The sequence below is a fragment of the Hemiscyllium ocellatum genome, chromosome 1 (assembly GCF_020745735.1).
Source record: "Hemiscyllium ocellatum isolate sHemOce1 chromosome 1, sHemOce1.pat.X.cur, whole genome shotgun sequence".
Lineage (NCBI taxonomy): Eukaryota > Metazoa > Chordata > Chondrichthyes > Orectolobiformes > Hemiscylliidae > Hemiscyllium > Hemiscyllium ocellatum.
Window position 1 is genome coordinate 71,816,135 of NC_083401.1, and position 24,612 is coordinate 71,840,746.

A 24,612-nucleotide genomic window follows, 5' to 3' on the forward strand; every position below is an offset into this window, starting at 1 on the left:
ACCAGTGCGCCTGACATCGGTGGTGGGCAAGTTGTTGGAGGGAATCCTGAGGGACAGGATGCACATGTATTTGGAAAGGCAAGGATTGATTAGGGATAGTCAACATGGGAAATCATGTCTTACAAACTTGATTGAGTTTTTTTTCCAGAAGTAACAAAGAGGATTGATGAGGGCAGAGCAGTAGATGTGATCTACATGGACTTCAGTAAGGCGGTAGACAGCATTCCCCATGGGAGATTGATTAGCAAGTTTAGATCTCAGAATAAAGGGAGAACTAGCCATTTGGATACAGTACTGGTTCAACGGTAGAAGACAGAGGATGGTAGTGGAGGGTTGTTTTTCAAACTGGAGGCCTTTGACCAGTGGAGTGCCACAGGATCAGTGGTGGGTCCTCTACTTTTTGTCATTTACATAAATTATTTGGATTAAGATATACAGTTAGTAGGTTTGCAGATGACAATAAAAATTGGAGGTGCAGTGGACAGCGAAGAAGGTTATCTCCGAATACAACAGGATCTGAACCAGATGGGCCAATGGGCCGAGAAGTGGCAGATGGAGTTTACTTCAGATAAATGTGAGGTGCTGCATTTTGGGAAAGCAAATCTTAGTAGTACTTATATACTGAATGGTAAGGTCCTAGGGAGTGTTGCTGAACAAAGAGACCTTGGAGTGCAGGTTCATAGCTCCTTGAAAGTGGAATCCCAGGTAGATGGGGCTTGATATGCTTTCCTTTTATTGGTCAGAGTATTGAGTTCAGGAGTTGGGAAGTCATGTTGCGGCTGTACAGAACATTGGTTAGGCCACTGTTGGAATATTGCGTGCAATTCTGGTCTCCTTCCTATTGGAAAGATGTTGTGAAACTTGAAAGGGTTCAGAAAAGATTTACAAGTATGTTGCCAGGGTTGGAGGAGTTGCACTATGGGTAGAGGCTGAACAGGCTGGGGCTGTTTTCCTTGGAGTGTAGGAAGCTGAGGGTTGACCTTGCAGAGGTTTACAAAATTATGAGGTGCGTGGATAGGATAAATAGACAAAGTCTTTCTCCTGGGGAGGGAGAGTCCAGAACTAGATGGCATAGGTTTAAGGTGAGAGGGGAAAGATATAAAAGGAACCTAAGCGGCAACTTTTTCACACAGAGGGTGGTACATGTATGGAATGAGCTGCCAGAGGATGTGGTGGAAGCTGGTACAATTACAAAATTTAAGAGGCATATGGATGGGTAATGAATAGGAAGGGTTTGGAGGGATATGGGCCAGGACTGCTGGCAGGTGGGACTGGATTGGTTTGGAATATCTTGTCGGCATGGACAAGTTGGATGGAAGAGTCTGTTTCCATGCTGTATATCTCTATGACTCTATAACTATACTACCCTCATCAACAGACCTGAGTACCTCCCCAAAAACTTCAATCTAACTTGTTCGGCATGACCTCCCTCTGACAAAGCCATGTTGACTGTCCCTGATCAAACCTGCCTCTCCAGGTAAAGTTGGTAGGAGCAGGGAATGCTGAATGAAAAATTGAGATTCTGGTCCAGAAAAAGGAGTCATCCATCAGATATAAACAGCTGGGATCAAGTGAATCCTTTGAGAAGTATAATCCTTTGAGATAGCTTTGGCAAACAGGGTTAAAGAGAATCAAAACAGATTCCATAAATACATTGAGGACAAAAGAGTAACTAGGGAGAGAACAGGGCCCCTAAAAGATCAAGAGGGCTGCCTATGTCTGCAACCACAGAAAATGGGTGAGATAGTAAATGAGTATTTTGTGTCAGCATTTATTATGGAGAAGGGTATGGAAGCTCGACAACTTGAGAAACAAATAGTGATTTCTTGAAATGTGTCTATATTGTGGAAGAGGAGACGCTGGATGTCTTAAAACAATAGGTGGATAAAGCCACGGGACCTGTCAGAACTTTGCGAGAAGCTGGGCAACTGATTACTGGGCCCCTTTATATTATCAACAGCCACAGGTGACGTGCAGGAAGACTGGAGGTTGGCTAATGTGTTGTCATTATTTAGTAAAGGTGGTAAGGTAAATCCAGGGAACTATAGTCCCTGATGTCCAGCAGCAACAGAACTGAATATCACAATGCTACCAAATCCCTGGATATCCACAACTATGACATTGATACTGCTGCCATGAGTGTGGAACAGCTATCAGGGAAAGATCAGTTCAAAGAACAAGTTTACCGTCTGACAGAGATCATACATACTATGTGAGACTACAGACCACTTTACAAAGAAATAATAGCTTACAATGTGCTCACTGACACTAAAGAAGTCAATGTGGAAGTCAACTGCCACTGAAGAATTGTCACTGTCTCAATAGATGTGTTTTTGCCTTGTACTACCTATCAGATTATTAGTTAGTCTACTTTAATAACATCCCAATGTCCATTCTTTTCAAGTTAACACCAGTCACTCTGTAACTTGCTATGCTCACAATAGTCACTGCAGATATTTTGGAAAAAAAAAACAAATTGGAGTGAGTAAAATGAGGTTGAAATTCTTAAATGAATTTGATATTTCCCCATTTCTCCTGGGTCCTCTGTGTTCTACTACCTGTATGTTGCACGAATTAATGACTCAACTTATTGCATTCTCAGTACATTACCCCAACCCCAGCCCCTCTCCTATTTATCTCTCAGACCCCTGGCCCACAATTCCTAATGAAGGGATTATGCTTGAAACATCGATTCTCCTCCTCCTCGGATGCTGCATGATCTGTTGTGCTTTCCAGCACCACACTCTCGATTCTGATCTCCAGCCTCTGCAGGCTTCACTTTCTCCTGTTGCTATTTGAGCTGATGTTGTTGCTCACAGCACCCCTGCCTCGCCATTTTGTGCTTTACCCCTCAGCCAGAAATTCCAGACTCACTGTTCTGTTGTACTGCTGTTGCATTTCATTGTCATGGCTATCAACATTTATCAGATTTTAACCATAATGTGAAGCCTCTTCCAAGGATGCCTACCTTGAAAAAGTTCTCCTCCTCTCTCTAGAAGGATGTTAGTGAGTCTCTCTCTCTCTCACTACACCCCCCCATCCCCCCAGTCATCTCTGCTGCCCTGAAGCTCTTCAACCACGTCCTCAGGCAGACTCGCTACCACAGCCACATCTCCTTCCTCAGTGCCTGCCTACTGAAACATTTGATCCGACATGGACTCCGAATTACATTGAGACCAACACAGTTTGGACCTAAACAGAATAACTCGTACAGACTACAAATCTGATTCTCTTTCCGGTTCCTCCGCTCCATGCCAGCAGTAATGCGCAGCCACCTACTCTACCTGCAGTCAGCCCTACCTCAGCTCAGAGCCACACTCTCCCAGAACTGCAATGGACTTCTGCTGTTTACATCCTCAGAAACCCCTCCCACTCTGTCAAGGACATGCAGGTCCTGGGCCTTCATTGCTACACCATTACCACCTGATGTCTGGAGGGAGAACACCTCACATTCCTCTTTGGGGCCCTGCAACCTCACAGGATCAATGTGGATTTTGTTTCCTCATTTCCCTCCTCCCATATTATCTCAGTCCCTCCTACTGGGCATCACCATCCTGACCTGTCCATCATCTCTCCCATCTACCTGCTCCACCCCTCTCCCACCTATAACCCTCTCCCTCACCATCTACCTCTTGCATTCTCAACTGCCATCCCCTGAATCCCACTCCCTCCCATTTATCTCTCAGCCCCCTTGCTATCCTCCCCTCCCCACAAGCCTCATTCCTGAATGAAGGGCTTACGCCCAAAACGTAGATTCTCCTACTCCTGCTGTGCTTTTCCAGCAACACACTCTGGACGACTATTTAATTGCTCAGTCAACCCTGGATCTGAATGGTTGAAAACCTAACCATGCTACTGAATTAAGGCAGAGACAAAGTTGCCTGCATTTTAGGTTAATTAATCAATGAACAGTAACTTGCATTATTGCAAAACAGCAAAGAAATGAAACAAGTGACTTTCTGAAGAATCAATGTATAAAACCACATGCAATAAACTCGCAGTTAAACCACAGGCAGTCACGGTAGATGAATTCATTCTAAATAAATCCCTCCAGTTTATTTCATAGTCTTTCCTCAAAATGTTTAAAGAAAGAAATCCCCCAACCACATACTCTCCCTCCTGAAAGAAACTAGCGCTTTTATTTTCTCAACCATTTCTGGAGGCTTAGTATGATCCCGACTGACGCAATTTGGAAACCTCGCAATAAATCATAACTCTGAAACTGATTGCTGTAAGCCTCACAGTTTTCCGTTGTTCAGCCCATATAACCTCGACTGGGAAAAGACTGTACGATGTGAAAAAAGCAGCGTGTACGCACATGCAGTATCAGAATGGAAAATCCCTGGAAAGGGAAACCGTCCCACGTGATTTGCAGAGACAGAATGTGATTTTGAATGAGTGCACTTGTGGCACCTCAAGTGAATCCTTTATTCAGCGGCTCATGTGGTCCAGCACCGAGAGCGAGGAAAGCCTCTGGCGCTCGTTCTGCTACTGCAGGGCTCCAGGGCCTGCATCCCAGGGAATCGGTTTTCTCACTCTTGCAGGCTGCTATCCCGACAACGATTGCGTTTGATTGAAAAAAAATCCACAACGTAGAAATGTTCACACTGTGGGGTTACGGCATTTTAAGGTTACGGAGCTGTGGGAGAAACATACAACCTTATCCACCGAATTCTCAAACATTAATGGGAATTGCAGTTGCAGCTTTAAGATGAATTGATGAAATGCAAGTGTATTCGGACACATTAATCAAACATGATAGATTTGTACTTTATACGTTCGCACGCTGTTGGTTTCAGTGATTACGTTCAGAATAAATACCAAGCAGCAAGGAATCGAATTTGGAGAATAGACACGTCTTGTTGATTAAATCACAACCCACCCACACCCACCCCCCTTCCGCCCAACATACACACAATTGGCATCTAGGATAATATTAAAGAGGCTGAGTGAGTTTGAGTTCTATCAAATCTTTATTAGGAATCCGATTTCTTCATCGGGTGACGCTGTGACATTTCACCTGATCTGAGGGAGCCTTCAATTCTTGCGCTGCTCTATTTTTTTAAAAAAATAAGAAAACGTGGGGAAATAGTGTGTGGGTTGCATACCTGGCCAGATCGCCGGCGCCTGTCACAGGTTGGATATTACCCGCCCCTGAGAGAGAGAGAAAAAAAATGCAGAAGGAATAACTAATGAAGAAATCGGGCTGAAAAGGAGGAGAGGAAGAAGCAGTGGGCTGGCGTTTTAATTTGCTTTCGAAATCGCGAAGCGTTGTGGAGGAGGGTGTGTGAGTGTGTGTCTGTGTGTATCTATCTATCTGTCTGTGTATGTGGTGTGTGTGGAGGCTGCGGCGGCCCGTAGTACAGGAGATCTCGGGAGGAGAGCAGCTGGACCGCTGTAGTCAGCTGTGGCCCGCTGGAAGCTGCAGCAGCCCCGGAGCGAGCGAGCCCATCTCCCCGAGCCCTGGAGCACCGCCTCCCGGCCACCTGCACCACACTGGGGACTGTGACCTTGAGCTGAGCAGCGGCGGCGGCCCCATTCGCACTTCTGCTTTCACTGGAGGAGGAGGAGGAGGGGGGCAGAAACAAAAAGGGGAAAACAAAACATTTCTCCCTCTGTTTACACTTCATGGGGATGTGTTCAAGGCAGGAGCGGATACAGACAGACATAGACAGCGTACTCCAGAGGTGCAAGGCGGACAAGGACTGTCTGTTTTCCGGTAAGATTTGTTTATTGTTTGTTTGTTATTAATAATGATTCAAAACGCTGGCTTTGTGCGGGTTTAAAACGCCGACAGTGTATTGTCATTCGGCTCAACAGCATGCAGTCATAAGATAAATAAAATAAAAGTCATTCTTGGTGATATATGCGTTCATTTGCAATTGAAATGTTTTTAATACAATCTCGATGTGATGTAGCAGATGGATGAATGCGACTGCAAATTTGCAGTTTCTGTTCATTTCCATGGATCTGTCTGTTCGCAACGACAATTTAGTGGTCGCTATGGAAACACTTGTTGCAGAGAGACATACAGTAAATGCCCAGCTCTATGAAGTGATCCATCGCAGACTCGGGGCTGCATTGTGATTGTTTCGCCGAGGCTGCATTTCTTTCATTTTAATCCACACTTTGGCAAATCTCGCCAACACAACAGACAGCTCAAAATCCGCCGCTGGGTTCGAACACAGCCTTTTAAAGAAATGTTCCTCTCTCTGTTTTAGATTTCAGATATTCTGATTCCACCTTCACCTACACATACACAAGAGGCTCGAAGAGGTAGGACGAAACTTTCTCTCTTCCCCCTCTTTTTTCCAAAAACAACAACAAAAAGTTTTGTGCTTGTATCATATATTGTTATAATCTGCTTGGAACTTCCACATCTCCAGGCAAACATGATGAAAATGTGGGCGGTGGGTGCGTGTGGGGGAAGGCGGTATTTCTCAATGAAATCTCATGCCATCTATGTGGAGCAGCACGGACATGTTCCGGAATTATTTTGAAACAGACATCATGACACTTCATCTCGTTTGTTTAGACACAAACAAGATGGAAACCTCCAAAAATCCCTGCGTTATATCCAATGCAAGAACCTCTTCTGAAAGTACTGGAAACATCGACAACTTTGATCGAGGCTGAATAGATCAAAGTTGTCGTTGTCTATAAATAAAACTACTTGACTGCTTAATGTATAGCCATTACATTACATTGCTTACTTGCAACATGCCACATATGCTTTATATAAAGTGAAAAGAATCCATTCTACAAGTAGCGAATAACAGGGACATTTAGCCAAACAAATTGATCTAAGAAACTCTAAGCATTTGACCTGCCCACTTCCTCCTCACTGTCCGAAACACTTTCTAACGTTCTCACTTCACTCAGATTCAAATAGTGCAGATTTCTGAAAGCAGACAAGCTCGTTTATAATTTTCTAACGGTGATAGCTCGAACTGCCAGTGGCCGCTCTGCGTCTGTGTATTTCTACCTCTTAAAAAAGGTAGAAATACAAAAAAGTGAAGTTGCAACGGGCCAATTTTTAGCAAAGTCCCGGTTAGGGTACGTGGCCTGTGAGAGAAGCTCGGGTTTTGTCTGAATTCGCTCAGAGCAATGACCATTGTTTTGAACATAAAATGTTGTGGTGTTTTTAAGGAAAGGGCTTTTTTTACACTGCTCGGCCAAATTTGCTACCACTTCACATTTTTTTGTCAATCGTTCACACGATTGTGCAACCACGGGAAAGAGGAAAGAAGCAACGTACAAAGCGGTTTTGAAACAGCTCAGAGACCTGTTTTATACACTATGCTGACAGAATATTAATTTCAATCATCCAGACCAGAATTGCAGGCAATATTCCAATAGTGGTCCAACCAATGTCTTGTACAGCTGCAGCATGACCTCCCAACTCCTGTACTCAATACTCTGACCAATAAAGGAAAACATACCAAAAGTTTTCTTCACTGACCTATCTACCTGCGACTCCACTTTCAAGGAGCTATGAACCTGCATTCGAAGCTCTCTTTGTTCAGCAACACTCCCTATGACTTTACCATTAAGTGTATAAGTCCTGATAAGATTTGCTTTCCCAAAATACAGCTCCTCACTTTTTTCTGAATTAAACTCCATCTACCCAATCTCAGCTCATTGGCCCATCTGATCAATATCCTGTTGTAATCTGAGATAACCTTCTTCGCTGTCCACTACACCTCCAATTTTGGTGTCATTTGCAAACTTACTAACTATACCTCCTATGCTCACATCCAAATCATTTATATAAATGACAAAAAGTAGTGGACCCAACATTGATCCTTGTGGGACTCCACTGGTCACAGGACGCCAGTCTGAAAACCAACCCTGCATACCACCCTCTGTCTTCTAACTTTGAGTCAGTTCTGTATCCAAGTGGCTAGTTCTCCCTGTATTCCATGAGATCAAACCTTGCTAACTAGTCTCCCATGGGGAACTTTATTGAACGCCTTACTGAAGTCCATGTAGATCATGTCCACTGCTCTGTCCTCATCAATCTTCTTTGTTACTTCTTAAAAAAAACTCAATCAAGTTTGTGAGTCAGGATTTCCCATGCACAAAGCCACATTGACTATCCCTAATCCCTATTCCAAATCCATGTACATCCTGTCCCTTAGGATTCCCTCCAACAACTTGACCACCACCGACATCAGGCCCATTGATCTGTAGTTCCCTGGCTTGTCCTTACTACCCTTCTTAAAGAGTGGCACCACGTTAGCCAACCTTCAATCTACTGGCACCTCACCTGTGACTATCGATGATACAAATATCCCAGCAAGGGGCCCAGCAATCACTTTCCTCGCCATCTACAGATTTCTAGGGTACACCTGATCAGGACCTGGGGATTTATCCACGTTTATGCATTTCAAGACTGCAGCACTTTCTCCTCTGTATTATGGACATTTTTCACAATATCACCATCTATTTCTCTACATTCTGTACTTTCCATGTCCTTTTCCACAGTAAACACTGATGCATAATACTTGTTTAGTATCTCTCCCATCACCTGTGGTTCCACACAAGTTGCCTTGCTGATCTTTGAAGGGCCCTATTCTCTCCCTTGTTACCCTTTTGTCCTTAATGTATTTGTAAAAACCCTTTGGATTCTCCTTAACTCTATTTGCCAAAGCTATCTCATTTCCCCCTTTTGCCCTCCTGATTTCCTTCTTATGACACCTACTTCCTTTATACTCTTCTAAGGATTCACTCGATCTATCCTGTCTATACCTGACACTTGCTTCCTTCTTTTTCTTAACCAAACCCTCAATTTCTTTAGTCATCCAGCATTCCCTATACCTACCAGCCTTTCCTTCCACCCTGACAGGAATATACTGTCTCTGGACACTTGTTATCTCATTTCTGAAGGCTTCCCACTTTCCAGCCTTCCTTTTACCCACGAACATCAGCTCCCAATCAGCTTTTGAAAGTTCTTGCCTAATACCTTGCCTAAAAATTGGCCTTCCTCCAATTTAGAACTTCAACTTTTAGATCTGGTCTATCCTTTTCCATACTATTTAAAAACTAATAGAATTATGGTCGCTGGCCCCGAAGTACTCCCCCACTGACACCTCAGTCACCTGCCCTGCCTTATTTCCCAAGAGTAGGTCAAGTTTTGCACCTTCTCTAGTAGGTACATCCACATACTGAATCAAAAAATTGTCGTGTACGCACTTAACAAATTCCTCTCCAACTAAACCCTTGACACTATGGCAGTCCCAGTCTATGTTTGGAAAGTTAAAATCCCCTACCATAAACACCCTAATATTGTTTCAGATAACTGACATCTCCTCACAAATCTGTTTCTCAATTTCCCTCTGACTATTAGGGGTCTATAATACAATCCCAATAAGGTGATCATCCTTTTCTTATTTCTCAGTTCAACCCAAATAATTTCCCTGGATATATTTCTGAAAATATCCTCCCTCAGCACAGCTGTAATGCTGTCCCTTATCAAAAACACCACTCCCCCTCCTCTCTTGCCCCCCTTTCTGTCCTTCCTGTAGCATTTGTATCCTGGAACATTAAGCTGCCAGTCCAGTCTATCCCTGAGCCATGTTTCCGTAATTGCTATGATATCCCAGTCCCATGTTCCTAACTATGCCCTGTTAGACCTCTTGCATTGTCCCTGCCTGTCCTGACTGTTTGATTTGCATCTTTTCTCAACTGTATCATTCTCAGATTGATCTCTTTCCTGACTCCCTCCCTGGGCACCCCACCCCCAATCTTACTAGTTTAAATCCTCCCAAGCAGCTCTTGCAAATCTCCCTGCCAGTATATTAGTCCCCTTCCAATTCAGTTACAATCAGTTCTTCTTGTACAGGTCACTTCTACACCAGAAGGGCTTCCAATGATCTACAAATGTGAATCCTTCTTCCATACACCAGCTCCTCAGCCACGCATTACTCTGCTCTATCCTGCTATTCCTACACTTATTAAATTGCAGTACTAGGAGTAATCCAGATATTACTATCCTCGAGGACATCCTTTCTAAATTCCTCCCAAACTCTCTATGTTCTCCCTTCAGAATCTCATCCTTTTGCTCTCCTATGTCATTGGTTCCAATGTGTACAATGACCTCCTGGTCCCGCTCCCTCTTGAGAACATTCTGCACCCTATCTGAGATATCCTCACTCCTGGCACCAGGGAAGCAACACACCATTCTAATTTTTTGCTGCTGGCCACAGAAATGTCTATCTGTGCTTTGGACTAGAGAGTCCCCTGACAGAATTGATCTCTTGGAACCCGACGTACCTCACACTACATATAAGCAAGTCTCGATACCAGAAACCTGGCTGTTTGTGCTACATTCCCCAGAGAATCCAACACCCCCTACATTTTCCAAAACAGCATTCTTGTTTAAAATGGAGATAGACATAGAAGACCCCTGCACTACCTGCCTATCTCTCTTACCTTTACTGGAGTTAACCCATCTATGTGATTGTATCTGCAACGTTTTTCCCTTGCTATAACTTCCATCCATCACATCCCCTGGCTCTTGTAAATTCCTGTTTGCTTCTAATTTTCTCTCCAACTAATTCTTTCGATCTGATATGATTCGCAATCAACAAAATTTAATACGGATGTAACGCTCAGTAACACTTAAACTCTCCCTAAACTCTCACACCCGACAAGAAGAGCATATCACTCTACTAAAGGCCATTTTTACTTCTTCCAATCTACAGACCCAGAAAACAGAACTGTCTTATTTCCCTACAAAACACTGCTGCAGGCTAACTTAATACTTATGGCTTGTGTTTTTAAGTTTAATCAAGAGACATAGCTCAATAAAACATACAGTCAAGAAAGAATGGACAACTCACTATTGCAGATTTTATGTCGGCCACACCTAAAAATAGTCACTTATCTGTTTCTGTGCTGTGATCTCTCCCAAACAGATTCCTCCACGATCAGTTGTAAATTTCACCATTTGTTAATTTTCCCAGATGCACTCCAATGTCCAGCGATCCATGAATTCAAACAGCAAAAGCAGTAATTGTGCAGGTTCACTGCTGTGTCAGTTAGCAGTGTGGGTTTCTTTCTCTTTCTCTCTGTCTCTGTCTGTCTCTCTCTCTCCAGCTCTGACCTGACCATGTACTGCCTTTGTCTGTTCCTCTCCCTTTTAAAAGTCCTGCTGTTTTGACTTTTTTTTCCCAAAGTTCCAAAACAATGCAACAGCATATAAAACAGTCATTGCTGCTCCTGGAATTTGAGGAAATCACCTCCAACACCTAAAATACCTCAAAAAAGGAGCAGTCTGTTACAGTCAGAAATATTTCCTGTTCTCCATCTTGTTTTACTAATTGACTCAATTTGTACTGTGCCATTTCCAAAGACTATGTACTGTTTCTGAAGTTCAAAACTGAAAACCTTTCCAGATGATTGGGACTGACAGGTGCTCTTTAAACAGAAGCATAACATTTTTCCTTCCATGCTCAATGGTATAAAGACAAAATTTTCAACCACAGAACATTCCCTTTTCTTCAACTCTTAATCTTCTACCTTCCAACCATTTCAAGTCCCAAAGATAGCTCAAGCTCATGTCATATTCAGTATTTGTAATGAGTTTTTTTTGTGTCTGCTTTCATCAATGTTTTCGAGAAGTTCCTGTAGATATCAGCCATAGCCATAAAGCTAAATACATTTTCAAACTCTGTACTTGATTAGTACAACAAAGAACAAAGAAAATTTATAGCCCAGGAACAGGACCTTCGGCCCTCCAAGCCGGAGCTGATCAAAATGTAATGTCGGTCTCTTCCTAAGCATCTGTGTCCCTCTACTCCCCACCTACTCATGCATTTATCCAAACGCATCTTAAATGAATCTACCAAGCCTGCCTCTACCACCTCTGCTGGCAACACATTCAAAATACCTACGACCCTCTGTGTGAAGTACTTACCACGTGTATCTCTCTTAAACTTTCCACCTCTCACCTTGAAACTGTGACCTCTCGTTATTGAATCCTTCATCCTGGGAAAAAGCTTGTCTCTATCCACCCTGGCTATACCCTTGCTGATTTCGTAAACCTCAATCAGGTCCCCCCTCAATCTCCTTTTTTCTAATGAAAATAAACCTAACCTACTCAACCTCTCTTCATATACCAGGTAACATCCTCATAAACCTTCTCTGCACCCTCTCCAAAGCGCCCACATCCTTTTGGTAATGTGGCAACCAGAACTGTACACAATATTTTAAATGCGGCTGAACCAATGTCTTGTATAATTTTAACATGACTTGCCAGCTCTTATACTCAAAACCCCATCCAATAAAGGTAAGCATACTATATGCCTTCTTGACCACTCTATCTACCTGTGCAGCAACTTTCAGGGTACAATGGACCTGCACTCCCAGATCTCTCTGCCCATCAACTTTTCTCAAGACTCTTCCGTTCATTGTATAATTCACTCCAGAATTAGTCTTGCCTAAATGCATCACGTCACATTTGGCTGGATTGAAAACCAACTCTCCAGTCTATCTATATTCTTTGATAGTTCCTTATGCTTTCTGCTACTCCACCAATCTTTGTCATCTGCAAACTTGCTGATCATACCAACAGAGTCCTCTTCCAGATCATTTATGTATATTACAAACAACAGTGGCCCAAACACTGACCCCTGTGGAACACCACTGGTCACCTTGCTCCATTTCGAGAAATTCCTTTCAACTACTACTCTTGCTCCTGTTGCTCAGCCACTTCTTTATCCACCCTGCACACCATATGACTTCATTTTCTCCATTAGTCTACCATGGGGAACCTTATCAAACGCCTTACCAAAGTCCATGTATATGACATCAACAGCCCTTCCTTCATCTATCAACTTGGTCACTTCCTCGAAGAACTTTATTAAGTTGGTAAGGCACGATCTCCCCTGCACAAAACCATTGATTAAACACAGCCTCCTTCAAATATAATTTTTATCAGCTTGTGCATACTTGTAGAGGTGCTCACCCATTCAGTCTTTGATAATGTATTTCAGTAACTTTCACACAAGTGATGTTGATGTAAATTTTAACTGTTAAAATTTAATCTATCTCTGAATTAGACAAAGGTATAAAGGGATATGGGCCAAAGGCAAATTTTTGCAGTTAGGCCTCAGATCAGCCATGAACTCATTGAAGGCTAGAAGTGCTGAATGGCTTTCTCTTGTTCCTGTGTAGATCAAAGAGTCTCTAGTTTCTGAATTTCTCTTTGGTTTGAAACTTAGATATTTTCAATCTTTCAATCTAAACACACATTTCCTGAATTGAGAGAGTTTGAAAACGTTTGACTTATTCATTTGCAATTTGTACATTTTTATAATTAGGTAGGGAGGAAATGATCAGATCTGAGACAGCTTGCCATCTTAAGTCCCATTCATTTACATATTGAATTGAATTTATTGTCACGTGTACCTAGGGCACAATGAAAAGCTTTGTCCTGTGAGCAATACAGGCAGATCACAGAGTTAAGTAGCATAGATAGTAAATAATAGGTAAACAGCAGCAAAACAAAAACACAGGTACAGGCAACTGTTAAGAGTTTGAGAGTCCATTCAGTATTCTAACAACAGTAGGATAGAAACTGTTATGAAACCAGCTGGTGTGTCTGTTTGGGTACTATTATCCTTATATAGATGCAAGGAATTTGTCCCTTTTAGCTTACTTTTGTACTACTGCCATTTTGTTCTCTTCTGACAATAGGTACAAAATATCCATGTAATATGTGTTTTTTCCTAATGTCAATTTTAGTGTTGACTACATGCCTTGATGGGCCCATGTTCCCCATTACCAGTCTCATGTTCTTAATATATTTCTAAAATCTTTTAACATTAGGTTTGATATTCATTGAAATAATCCCAGTGTTTGCAGTAATAAGGTAAACAATATATTCTTTGGAAAAATGCTGTCAGCAACCATTACCATTAACCATTAGCAGATACAATCCAGTTGCTCCCGGATTGTGTATTTGTTTTAAAAATTGACCATATTGTGAATTTCTAGAACTGAATAGGAAAAAAAATTCTGCAGTATGTTTTATCATTCTTATCACTGATTAAAAATTTAATTATAACCGAGTTGATAAAAGGAGTATCACAGGTCGGCAAAGCAATTAAAATGGCTAACACAGCCCTGGGATTTATTTCTAGGGGCATTGAATTCAAAAGTAGAAGAGACTAAAACTAGAGGACACAGTTTAAGAATAAGAAGTTATGTTAAACTTGTACAGTCACCTGGTCAAGCTGCGGTACTCTGTGTTCTAGAAAGGATATAGAAGCAATGGGGCAATTGAACTGACATTTTCAGGATGGTACCAGAGCAGATAGATTAGAGCTATTGGGAAATGTTGAATGGATTGTGTTTTTCTTTAGGAAAGAGACATAACAATGACTTCATTAAGATCTTCCAAATTTGAATGGTTGGATTTAAGTAGATGCAGTGAGAGTTTTTCCACTTACAATAGGAGCCTAAACTAAAGCCATAAACGTAAGATTGTATTCATAAATGCAACAAGGAAATAAGGAAATATCTTAAGAAGAGTGATTAAAATGTAGGACTCTCTATCACAGTCAATAGGTAATGCAAATTATTTTGCTCTATTCAAACAACTTGAATGTTTTCAAAAGGAAACTACATGACTATGATAGAATAAAATAAAGAGAATGGCTGTGATGACATTGACTAAATAGGAGGAGACACTTGCAAAATATAAGCACAAGCACAAAACAGTCAAAACAGTCAAAAACAGACCTGCTTCTGCACTGTCCATGTCATGATGCTCCAGTGGAGATTGCTGTCACTTGACTTCTTATAATGTATAGTCACTCTCGTGGTGCAGTGCCACTGTATGCGAAGCAAGGAGTTAATTGCAACCTAAATTAGTGTTAATCTGAACTCAATAAAATCTCACCCCTTGAGGAGGTTAGGTTTCTCTCCAGAGAACTGAACAAATTATTTGGACTGGTATTTGACAACAGAATGCTGAGGGAATTCTGTCAGGTGAGATGGTAAACTAAGGTACCATCTGTCCTTCCAGTTGGACATGAAAGATTACATGATACTATTTCAATGAAGAGCAGGGTTTCTGTCTTAGTCTTCAGTCAGTTAAATATCTCTCACCAACATTACAAAGTCAGATTATCCAATCATTAATATCAATGTTGTTTATTAAACCTTGAAATTTGTGAATTGACTGCCGCGGTTTCCTACATTAAAACAGTGATTACATTGTAAAAATATTACATTTTCAGTAAAGCATTTTAGGGCTTCCTGAGGTAATGAAAAATGGTATATAATGACATGTTAGTTTGTAAGTGACACCTTAAACTGTTTCTGAAATAAAATGAATTGTAGAGCATCCATTCTTCTTTTCGTATAACCACCATAATGCTTATGGTTACAAGTAGCAAGTGCTATTTTATATTTGCAGAAAGCAAAAATAGTTACATCTAAATTTTTAAAATGGCATCTTTTGCACCATGTATGCCTTTTGTTTTATTATGTGTTCTATAAAACCAGGTCTCTAATGGAGAGAACTAGAAAACCATGGGCATCACATTGACATCCATCAGCCAAGAAACCTGTTCTGGTTTGATATCATGCCCAGTAAATTGGAAACCTGGGGTTCAGAGAATTGCATGAATGAAAGGAGATTCTGGTTTGTAATTCAAATCTGAAACAGAACCTGTCAGGTTGTGGCATGCTGCACATGCTGCGCTGCCAAGGCATTTGCATTGCACGTACTTTACTTTAGGATCTTCATAATCCCAAGAACCAAGAAGCACTAATTACAAATTATCCACCTTACAAATTATTGAGTGAATTAAAAATGCTCTAACACTAATATCTAACAGAAAAGATGAAAGGTAAATTTACAAAGGCATAAGGAAGTACAATTAGGGATGAACAATAAGTGTTAGCAATGCTGATATTTAATGGACAAATATAAACAAAACCTTTTGCCTGGTGTTGCACACTACACTAACTTATTTTATTTTCTGCTGTACCAAAAAAAACCCAAAGAACTGCAGATGCTGGAAATCTGAAACAATGCAAAAATTGCTGGAAAAATCAGCTGGTCTGGTAGTATCTGTGGAGAGAAAGCGGTGTCCAGTGACCCTGCTTTAGAACTCTAGTTTCTCAGCAATTTCTGTTTTTATTTTACTTCCTGCAATGTCCTAAGAACAATAAATCCACCCTACAAATTATTGAGTGAATTAAAACCCTAATTTCTAATAGAAAAGATGAAAGGTGATTTTTTTTAAGTGAGAACATTAAATTAATTTAAACTTAAAATTACTGCGACGTAACTTGTCTTCCCGGGAATCTTTACTGGGGCCACAGAAGCTGGAATCTCCAAAGGGACATGATCAATTTAAATGTGTGAAAAAAGTAAGGATCATAAATTCGATGTGGAAAATTTGAAATGGATACATGAAAAATGATTTGGAATTTTCTTAATAATACAAGAGTAGAACCTTGGGGGCAGCAAAAGCATTTTGGTATCCACGTGGAGCCAGCATATGTTTGTAATCGGGAAATAGTGTTCAAAACATTTATTTTTTTTATAAGGAAGTAATAAGCAAGATGGATTAAAGGGAACCTATGTATTTGTGAAGTTGGATTTCCAAAGGGCACTTGATTAAAGTTACACATCAAAGGTTACTACATAAATTAAGAACTCATGCTGTAAGGTGTGATATGTGACTTGGATAAAGGATTGGTTAGCCAACAGGAGTGATAATTAGGTCTTTTTCAGTTTGGTAATGTCACTGGGATCAGTGGTGGTGCCTCAATTATTTACAGTGTAGATCAATTACCTGGATATGGCTACCAAATGTATAGTAGCTAAATTTTCTGAGAATGCCAAGTGTCTATTAAGTATGACGCCAGGTTGTCAAAATGAGGTAGAAAGCCTACAAAGAATTATAGATAATGTGTGGGAATGAAAATAACAGATGGAACATAATGTGGGAAAATGTGAACTTGTCCACTTTGGAAAGAACACTAGAGATTATTTAACTGTTATTATTTAAATCAGGAGAGGTTGCAGGAATTGAAGGTATAGTATGAACTGGGTGTTCTGGTGTGTAAAGCATGATCTGTTAGTTTGCATGTATAGCAAGTGATTCAGAAAACAAATGGGATGTTGGTCTTTATTCCAAATGGTACGAAATGTAAGAATAGGGAAATATTACCACATCTTGATGAGACCATGTCTAGAGTACTATGTACAGTTTTAGCTTCATTATGTGAAAAATAATATAACTGAGTTGGAAGAAGTACAGCAAACATTCACTCAACTCGTTCTTGGGATAAATGGCTTATCTTTTGAAGGATATTAAATAGATTAGGCCTTGACTTTTTGGAATTGAGAGGAATTGATGTCATTGAAGAACTTGACAAAATAGATTCTGAGAGGTTGTTTCCCCTTGTAGAAAAGACTAGAACTAGGGGACACAGTTTAAAAATAAAAGTTCATGTTTTTAGCATCGAGATGAGATTTTCTTCTCTAAGGTGATCATTAGTCTGGAAATTCTCTTCCTCACAAAACAGCGGAGACTGGGACATTAGATACATTAAAGGTGGACTTAGTTGGATGTTAATGGACCAGAGAGTCAAGTTTATGGGGATGGATGAGAAAGTGGAGTTGAAACCACAGCCAGATCAGCCATATGTTATTAATTGTAGGCGAAGGCAAATGAGAAGGGCTGAGTGGACTAGTCCTGCTCCTAAGTCTCGTGTTCCTATGTACATAAATATTATGGTGTACAAGTACAAAATGTAATCTGGAAGGTTAATGGAATGTCGACCTTTCTCTTAAAGGGGCAGGAATCCAAAACTGGTTAAGCTGTGCTTCAGTTGTACAAAGCCTTAGTCAGCCTTCACTTGGAGAACTGGCATCAGTTTTCTACACTTCATCTCAGGTAGGGTAGTTGGCTTTGCAATAGGCATGGTGCAGATTCATTACAATAAAGCTCAGCAAAACAGTTATATATATGAGGAGAGTGTTCACAAACTTGTCATGTACTTGAGTTTCAAAGGTTTAGTCATTAGACTAGATACAGCCAATTTATTTTAAGAATAAGGAGAGACAATTGTAAAATTAGAACTAGGCTATTAAGAAGTAACATCAAGGAATATATTATCACACAAAACATAGTAGCTCTTAAATTTACTTCTGCAAAGAAATGCAAGGTCAGTTGAATTTTTCAAAATTGACAGATTTAAATATCAGAAGATACGTATCAGTCAGGATGCATGGAACTGAAGTAACATTCAATGTTGTTGTTCACTATGTCATTATGAATAGACGACTCATTACTAATTTCCTCATCCTATACTGCTACTCTTGACAGTTACAATTGCTTTTTTTTTTCACTTTCTGATAGGCTCGTGTCCAAAGCACAAAGTACTCATGCTCTCATGACTGAAACTGTGTTGTAACCCAAGTACATTTGATAGTTTTCAGAAAGACTGTTGAGTTTGAAGCATATTTTGGGAAGAGTAGGGATAATCGAGCTGAGCGTTTGACTTGCTTGCTAAAGGCTTTCGGTGTGAGAATTAAAATTAATGTTGACAAATTAATGAGTGCTAAATTGCTGTTTCCAAAGAAGTGTCTTTCCAAGTTTATTTTTGTGAAAGCCATGAAGCAAACTCTGTCTGCATTGTTTAAGCTATCTTTTAAGAAAATTAGAATATACTCAAATTTACTAGGCAAAGAAGAAGACAAAAAGTTTTGAAATTGTTTGGAACAATATGATCATAGAATTAAAATTTACATCAAGGAAGCAAACTTTCAACCCAACTGGTTTGTGCTCATGCTTAAACAACACATGGGTTTCCTCCCTTTCTCAGCTATCTCTTCAGCAATAGCCCTTTCTATTCCTTTTTCTTTCATGAACTTACTTAACTTGACTTTCGATGCATGCATGCTAATGATTTCTGTACTTAAAATACAAATTGTACTCATTTATTGCCTTTAAGGCAAATGTCCAAAAAGGTGGCAGAAGGTATCGAGTTTAACAGAGTCTTAAATGAGGAAAAAGAAATAGAGAAACACGAAGTTTGAAGTTGAAAATTCCATAGCTCAGAGCTTTTGCAGTCGTCAGTACATCCATCAGTGGTAAAATGAGTAAAGTTCAAGATGAGGAAGGACCAGAATTGAAGGTATGCCAATAGCTTGGAGCATTGTAGGGCTAAAGGAATATTCAGAGCATTTTGGGACAGCTTGGGAGAAGCCACACAGTATTTTTACAACAAGGTTGAGAATGTCCTTTTACATGTACCAGTGCAGGTCAGCAAACACATGGAATATGGATCAGTGGGGCAGATCAGCAAACACATGGAATATGGATCAGTGGGGCAGGTCGGCAAACACATGGAATATGGATCAGTGGGGCAGGTCGGCAAACACATGGAATATGGATCAGTGGGGCAGATCGGCAAACACATGGAATGTGGATCAGTGGGGCAGGTGGGAGTTAAGATGCCGGTAAGATAATGTTGGATCACCTTCGGTTTATACAAGGAAGAAAATGATTTCAAATGGTAGTGAGTTGAAATAGTGCATTGAAGATCAAACAACAGCATAGAAAAGGGTTTCAGCAATGGGTAACCTGAGATAGTGATGAAATGAGGCATTACTATAAAGGTAGAAAAAGGCATTATTAGTGGCAGTGCACATATGTAGTCAGAAGTTCAAATATGACAGCAACATTTTGAAGTGTTTGGCTTAAGGAGAGGTGGGGTTTGTCTTGGCTAGCGAATGGAGTTTCTGCCAGGGTTTGAAGACAACAGCTTTGGTGTTCCCAGTATTTAATTGGAGGAAGTGACTGCTCATCCAGTACCAGATGAAGAACCATCTATGGAGCAGGGGCTGTGGCAATAATGCTTTAAAAACTTTCTTAAGGTTCCCTCTTGAAGTCTCCTAACCTTCTCCTGCGAGAGCAGCACCCAGCCCTCTTGGTGAGCTTGCCAGCGGAACATTAGCTCATCTGGGAGCAAACCCTGTTCACTGTTCCTAATTTGACAGCTTTCTTGGAGGCACCCTATCCATTGGCCACCTCATGTCAGGTTGTCCAAGTAAGCAGCCAGACATCACCATCAAGTCAGAACATATAATCGTTTCTGACCTCTGAAATTCTGAAAATGGCAGTAAGATTTCATCCATAGACTTCCATCAGGATTTGTTTGATTTTTGAAGTGAATTGCTACCCACTGTATATGATTTCAGACAGTTCCTATTTGTGAAATTTGTTTCACTTTATGGAGTAAGGCAAGCCATCAAGCATATAAGAGATCCACCTAATTAGAACAGGCTGAATGCACCAAGACATTTTAAAATTTGAAAACTCTTTGCTACTAGATGTTATCCTTTTCTGATTTGCAGATTAGAAGTAGCATTTTCGTAGGTTTAGCAATCCAGCTATCATATGATATTGTCAACTTTAAAGTGTATTATAAAGTTATCTTACAGTAATCACTCACACATGACTATGTAAAAGTGGTTTTGTTTTGTTTTAGAAAAGCTTCCTCTTCCTGCCATATGAACAGGCCCACAGATCTCATCCATTGATTTATGATATTTTCTATTTTTTTTAAAAACCCTCCCTTTTATACATTCCAATTCAGAAAAGCAAAAGTCAGTGGTCAAGGCTAACATTGACAGAAAGTGGAATCTCTGGGAACGTCAGTCTGAAACCTCAGCAATGCAAAAATAAATGTATGAGCATAATAACCTACATTTATACATTATTAAAATGGTTGCAATAATACAATAATGGAAGAATTTGTAATTACATATTGTTTTGATGCAGTAAAGCATCCCAAAGCCTTTCACAGTGCAAATCAGTGGCAGAGGAATTTGGAGAGATGACTGAAAGTGCAGTTGAAAAATAATGGGTTGCAGACACTTTTGCAGGAAGAGAGAAGCTGAAAGACCAAGTAGATTTTTGGGTAGACAGTTCCAACAAGAAGCGATGAAGTGGTTGAAGCCCCAGCTGCCACTGATGTGATAACAACTTTGCTGAACGTTAGGAGTGTAAGGAGGAGACTTTGAAAGAGAAGTGTTATACAGTCAGAGGGCTGAAGGTTTTTGGATTTAAAGTTGCAGTGTGATAATGAAGCAAGTAACAATTAAAAGCAAGGATGTGGGGATGCAATGGGAAAAGGAGATGCTGTGGAATAGGACTTTGTGTGGGTTCTGATATAAATAGCAGATTTATTTGATGCATTATTTAACTAACCTCACATCTTTATTTTTTAAAAAAAGAACTCACCAGATTGTATTTTTCTTAAATTTCAGTTGCAACGCTCGAGTGTCAGACTTTGATCAAACCTGTATGGAAATTTTACAATACCTTTGCGATCAATTTCATATGGATGGATTAGAGACCAATCAAAACTGACGTTGTTGGCAATACAGAGTGGATGGATAAAGAGTGCAAATCTATTAAGCAAGTGTAGAATAACCAATGATCAGTCAGAAAAATCTTACATTAAGAAAAACAAAGAATCCACCTTTTCAAAAAAAAATCATTATAGTTTCCTGCCATCTTGCTTTCATAGTTAAATTTGCTACTGAAAGGAGATGGTGGAGGTAGGTTAGGGGCATGGGGTAGTGGTGAAGCAGTGATACAAGTCTATTGCTTTCAAATGAAAAGACCTACTATAATGCTTCAGTTCAGCACAGAACATTCACTTGAGTAGATCAGTAGGAGCTGCTTGTGGGTTCCATCTAATTCTCTTTTGGCTATCAGAGAAGACAGTATTAAAAAGCATTTATTTTGCAAAATCATGAAAATAACAGATGTCCTGGAATTTATTTGTGTGCCTTTGGTAAATTTGTATAGAACACATCTTTTGAGTTTAGTTTGATTGGGATTGAATTGGAAAAAGGGCTGTTTTTCAACAAAGGAGTGAGGAAGGAATTTCTGTATTATTAAAAAGCAAGTTACTCAAACTCATTAAAAGTAGTGTTTATACTACTGCTTTGCAAGCCCAGCTCCAGGGATCTATGTATAACATGAGATTCAGCCAGCAACAGGTTGCTGAGTGGTTTTTTAAATTGTGAACTAATTGTGGATGCCAAAAGCTATCACCTTGGCAACCACTACTTGTTTGGCTCTTGGGTAGCTGAACAGCTTATTGATTATGAACAATACTGGGAGAAGCCTTGCACTGCAGAAAATGCAGATGGTCTCGCTCTCTTTGGTCTTGCTGTAAAAATGTCTGAAGCCTGAAGAAACCCAGTTTCCGTCCCACGAATTGCTTTAAGCTGTTACTTTTAACCAGTAAGTTATAGACTTGAAAATGCATGAACCGATTGCTATGTGCCACCTATATAAGAAACAGAAGCAACCCCTCCATTAAGTCTTGAGCATTTGCACCAGTGAACTGCATCCCAAGTTTTTCCCCGTCTATCCGTAATGTCAAATGTCCATATTAAACACGCAAGCTATTTAAACATTTGTCATTGTTCATCTGTTTTCACTTTGGTTAGCTCACCTTTCTGTCCTGCTTCAAATGCTTGGTTATACACTCATTCATGCATGTTTGCATATACTTCTTGCCTTTTTCTCCCTTACAGTTCATTCCTGAATTCATGCTTAGTGTTGTTTATTCCAAATTGTTAAAGTTATCAATCTGTTCATCCCATGAGTGGATTAAAAAAAACAAAATTGCGACAATCAGGAAATAGTCTGTCTTTTAGGCTATCAGAACTCTCCATAATTTAAAATAAACTCTACAATTTCCAACATTCTGGTGGAACTGATTAAATTATCTCAAATCTCTTTTCCTACACTAGTTTTTATTCCTGAAATCATCCAGCTGAGTCTACACTGTATGTCCTCTGTAGCATTAATGTCTCGTTTATATATTTCAATATAATGTACCATTTTCAAAATTGGACACAATATTCTGTGTCCCAAGCAATAGTTTTATAAAAAATGCCATAACATGTATTATTCTGTTAACCTGCAATGTCTCCCCGAAATAGTTTATAGATCTTATTGTTTGACAATGTTTTACCTGCAGAAAATTATGGAATTTGACTAAATAGAAATAATATATCTTTATATTGTGACCCATAGGGTACACCATTCTAATTCCAGCAATATCCATTTATATTGACTTGTTCCTGTATACCATGAACCATCAATCCATGCCATTACAGTCTGTGCCTGAATTTTATAATAAACCCTTGAGGGATTACTTATTGATCACCGTCTTGAAAACCATGTAAACTATACCACTTTCCCTTTAGCTTGTCATAGAGTCATACAGCACAGAAACAGACCCTTTGGTGTCAATAGTCCACACCAACCATGTTTCCAAACTAAACTAGTTCCACTTGCCTGTGTTTGGTCCATATCCCTCCAGATGTTCCTACTCATAAACTTATCCAAACGTCTTATAAATGTTATAACTATACACGGATCCAGCGCTTCCTCTGGAAGTTTATTCCACACTTTAACCATTCTCTGTGCAAAAAGAATTGCCCCTCATGTCCATTTAAATTTTTCCCTAGTCTCGCTTTAAAAATATGCCCCCTAAACTGTCCAGAACTGTCCATATCCATAACTTCCCCACTCTAGGGAAAAGGCCTTTGCTATTCACTTATCTGTGCCCCTCATCATTTTATAAACCTCTATAAGATCACATCTCAACCTCCTACACTCCAGTGAAAAAACTCCAGCCTTTTTTTTAACTTAAGCCCTCCAGTCCTAGCAACATCCTGGTAAATCTTTTCTGAACCCTCTCCAATTTAATAATATCCTTCTAATAACAGGGCTATCAGAAATACACATAGTGCTCTTGAAGAGGCCTCACCAATGTTGTGTACGCCCTCAACATGATGTGCCAATTCCTGTACACAAAGGTCTAAGCAATGAAAGCAAGCATGCTAAATGTCTTCTTAACCACCTCATCTACATATGATACAAATTTCAAACTATCATGTACTTGAGCCCCTTGGTCTCTTTGTTCTACAACAGTCCCCAAGGCCCTGACTTTGATTTTATAAGTCCTGCCCTTTTTTGTTTTACTAAAATGCAACACCTCGCAATTATCCAAACTAAACTCCATCTGCCACTCTTCAGCCCTTTGACCCAATTGATCAAGATCTTTTTATAATCTTAGATAACCATCTTCACTGTCCACTATACCACAAATTTAGGTGTCATTCATAAACTTACTAACCATGCCTCCTATACTCTTAAACAAATTATTTTGATAAATAACAAACAAAAATGGACCCAGTACTGGTGCACGTGGAACACCAGTGGTCAGAGGCTTCCAGTCTGAAAAACAACCTTCCACCACCTCCCTCTGTCATCTACCATCAAGCCAATTTTGTATCCAATTTTCAAGCTCACCCTGAACCTCATGTAATCTAACTTTATTAATTTGTTTATCAAGCAGAAACCTACCAAAGACTTTACTGAAGTCCAAGTAACCAATATCTGCTTCTCTGCCCTCATCAACCTGAGTCAGTCATCTATTCAAAAAATGTTCAAAATCAAAGTCTTTCCTCTTATTTAATTTGCTGTTATTTAATTTTACATATGAGCATTGTTTCTTCCTCCTTTTTTTGATATTGTTTATGAAATC

General features: G+C 40.0%; 1 protein-coding gene across 2 annotated transcripts in view; it reads left to right on the top strand.

Annotated features, from left to right (window-relative positions):
- Positions 1 to 5,147: 5,147 nt before the first annotated feature.
- parp8 (poly (ADP-ribose) polymerase family, member 8) overlaps positions 5,148 to 24,612 on the top strand; it is a 370,564-nt gene continuing 351,099 nt past the window's right edge. For both annotated transcript variants that reach the window (XM_060829923.1, XM_060829934.1), the window contains exons 1-2: positions 5,148 to 5,719; positions 6,222 to 6,276. In XM_060829923.1, the coding sequence (XP_060685906.1) occupies positions 5,629 to 5,719; positions 6,222 to 6,276 (146 nt within the window). In that variant the 5' untranslated portion in view covers positions 5,148 to 5,628. The remainder of the gene's footprint in view (positions 5,720 to 6,221; positions 6,277 to 24,612) is intronic.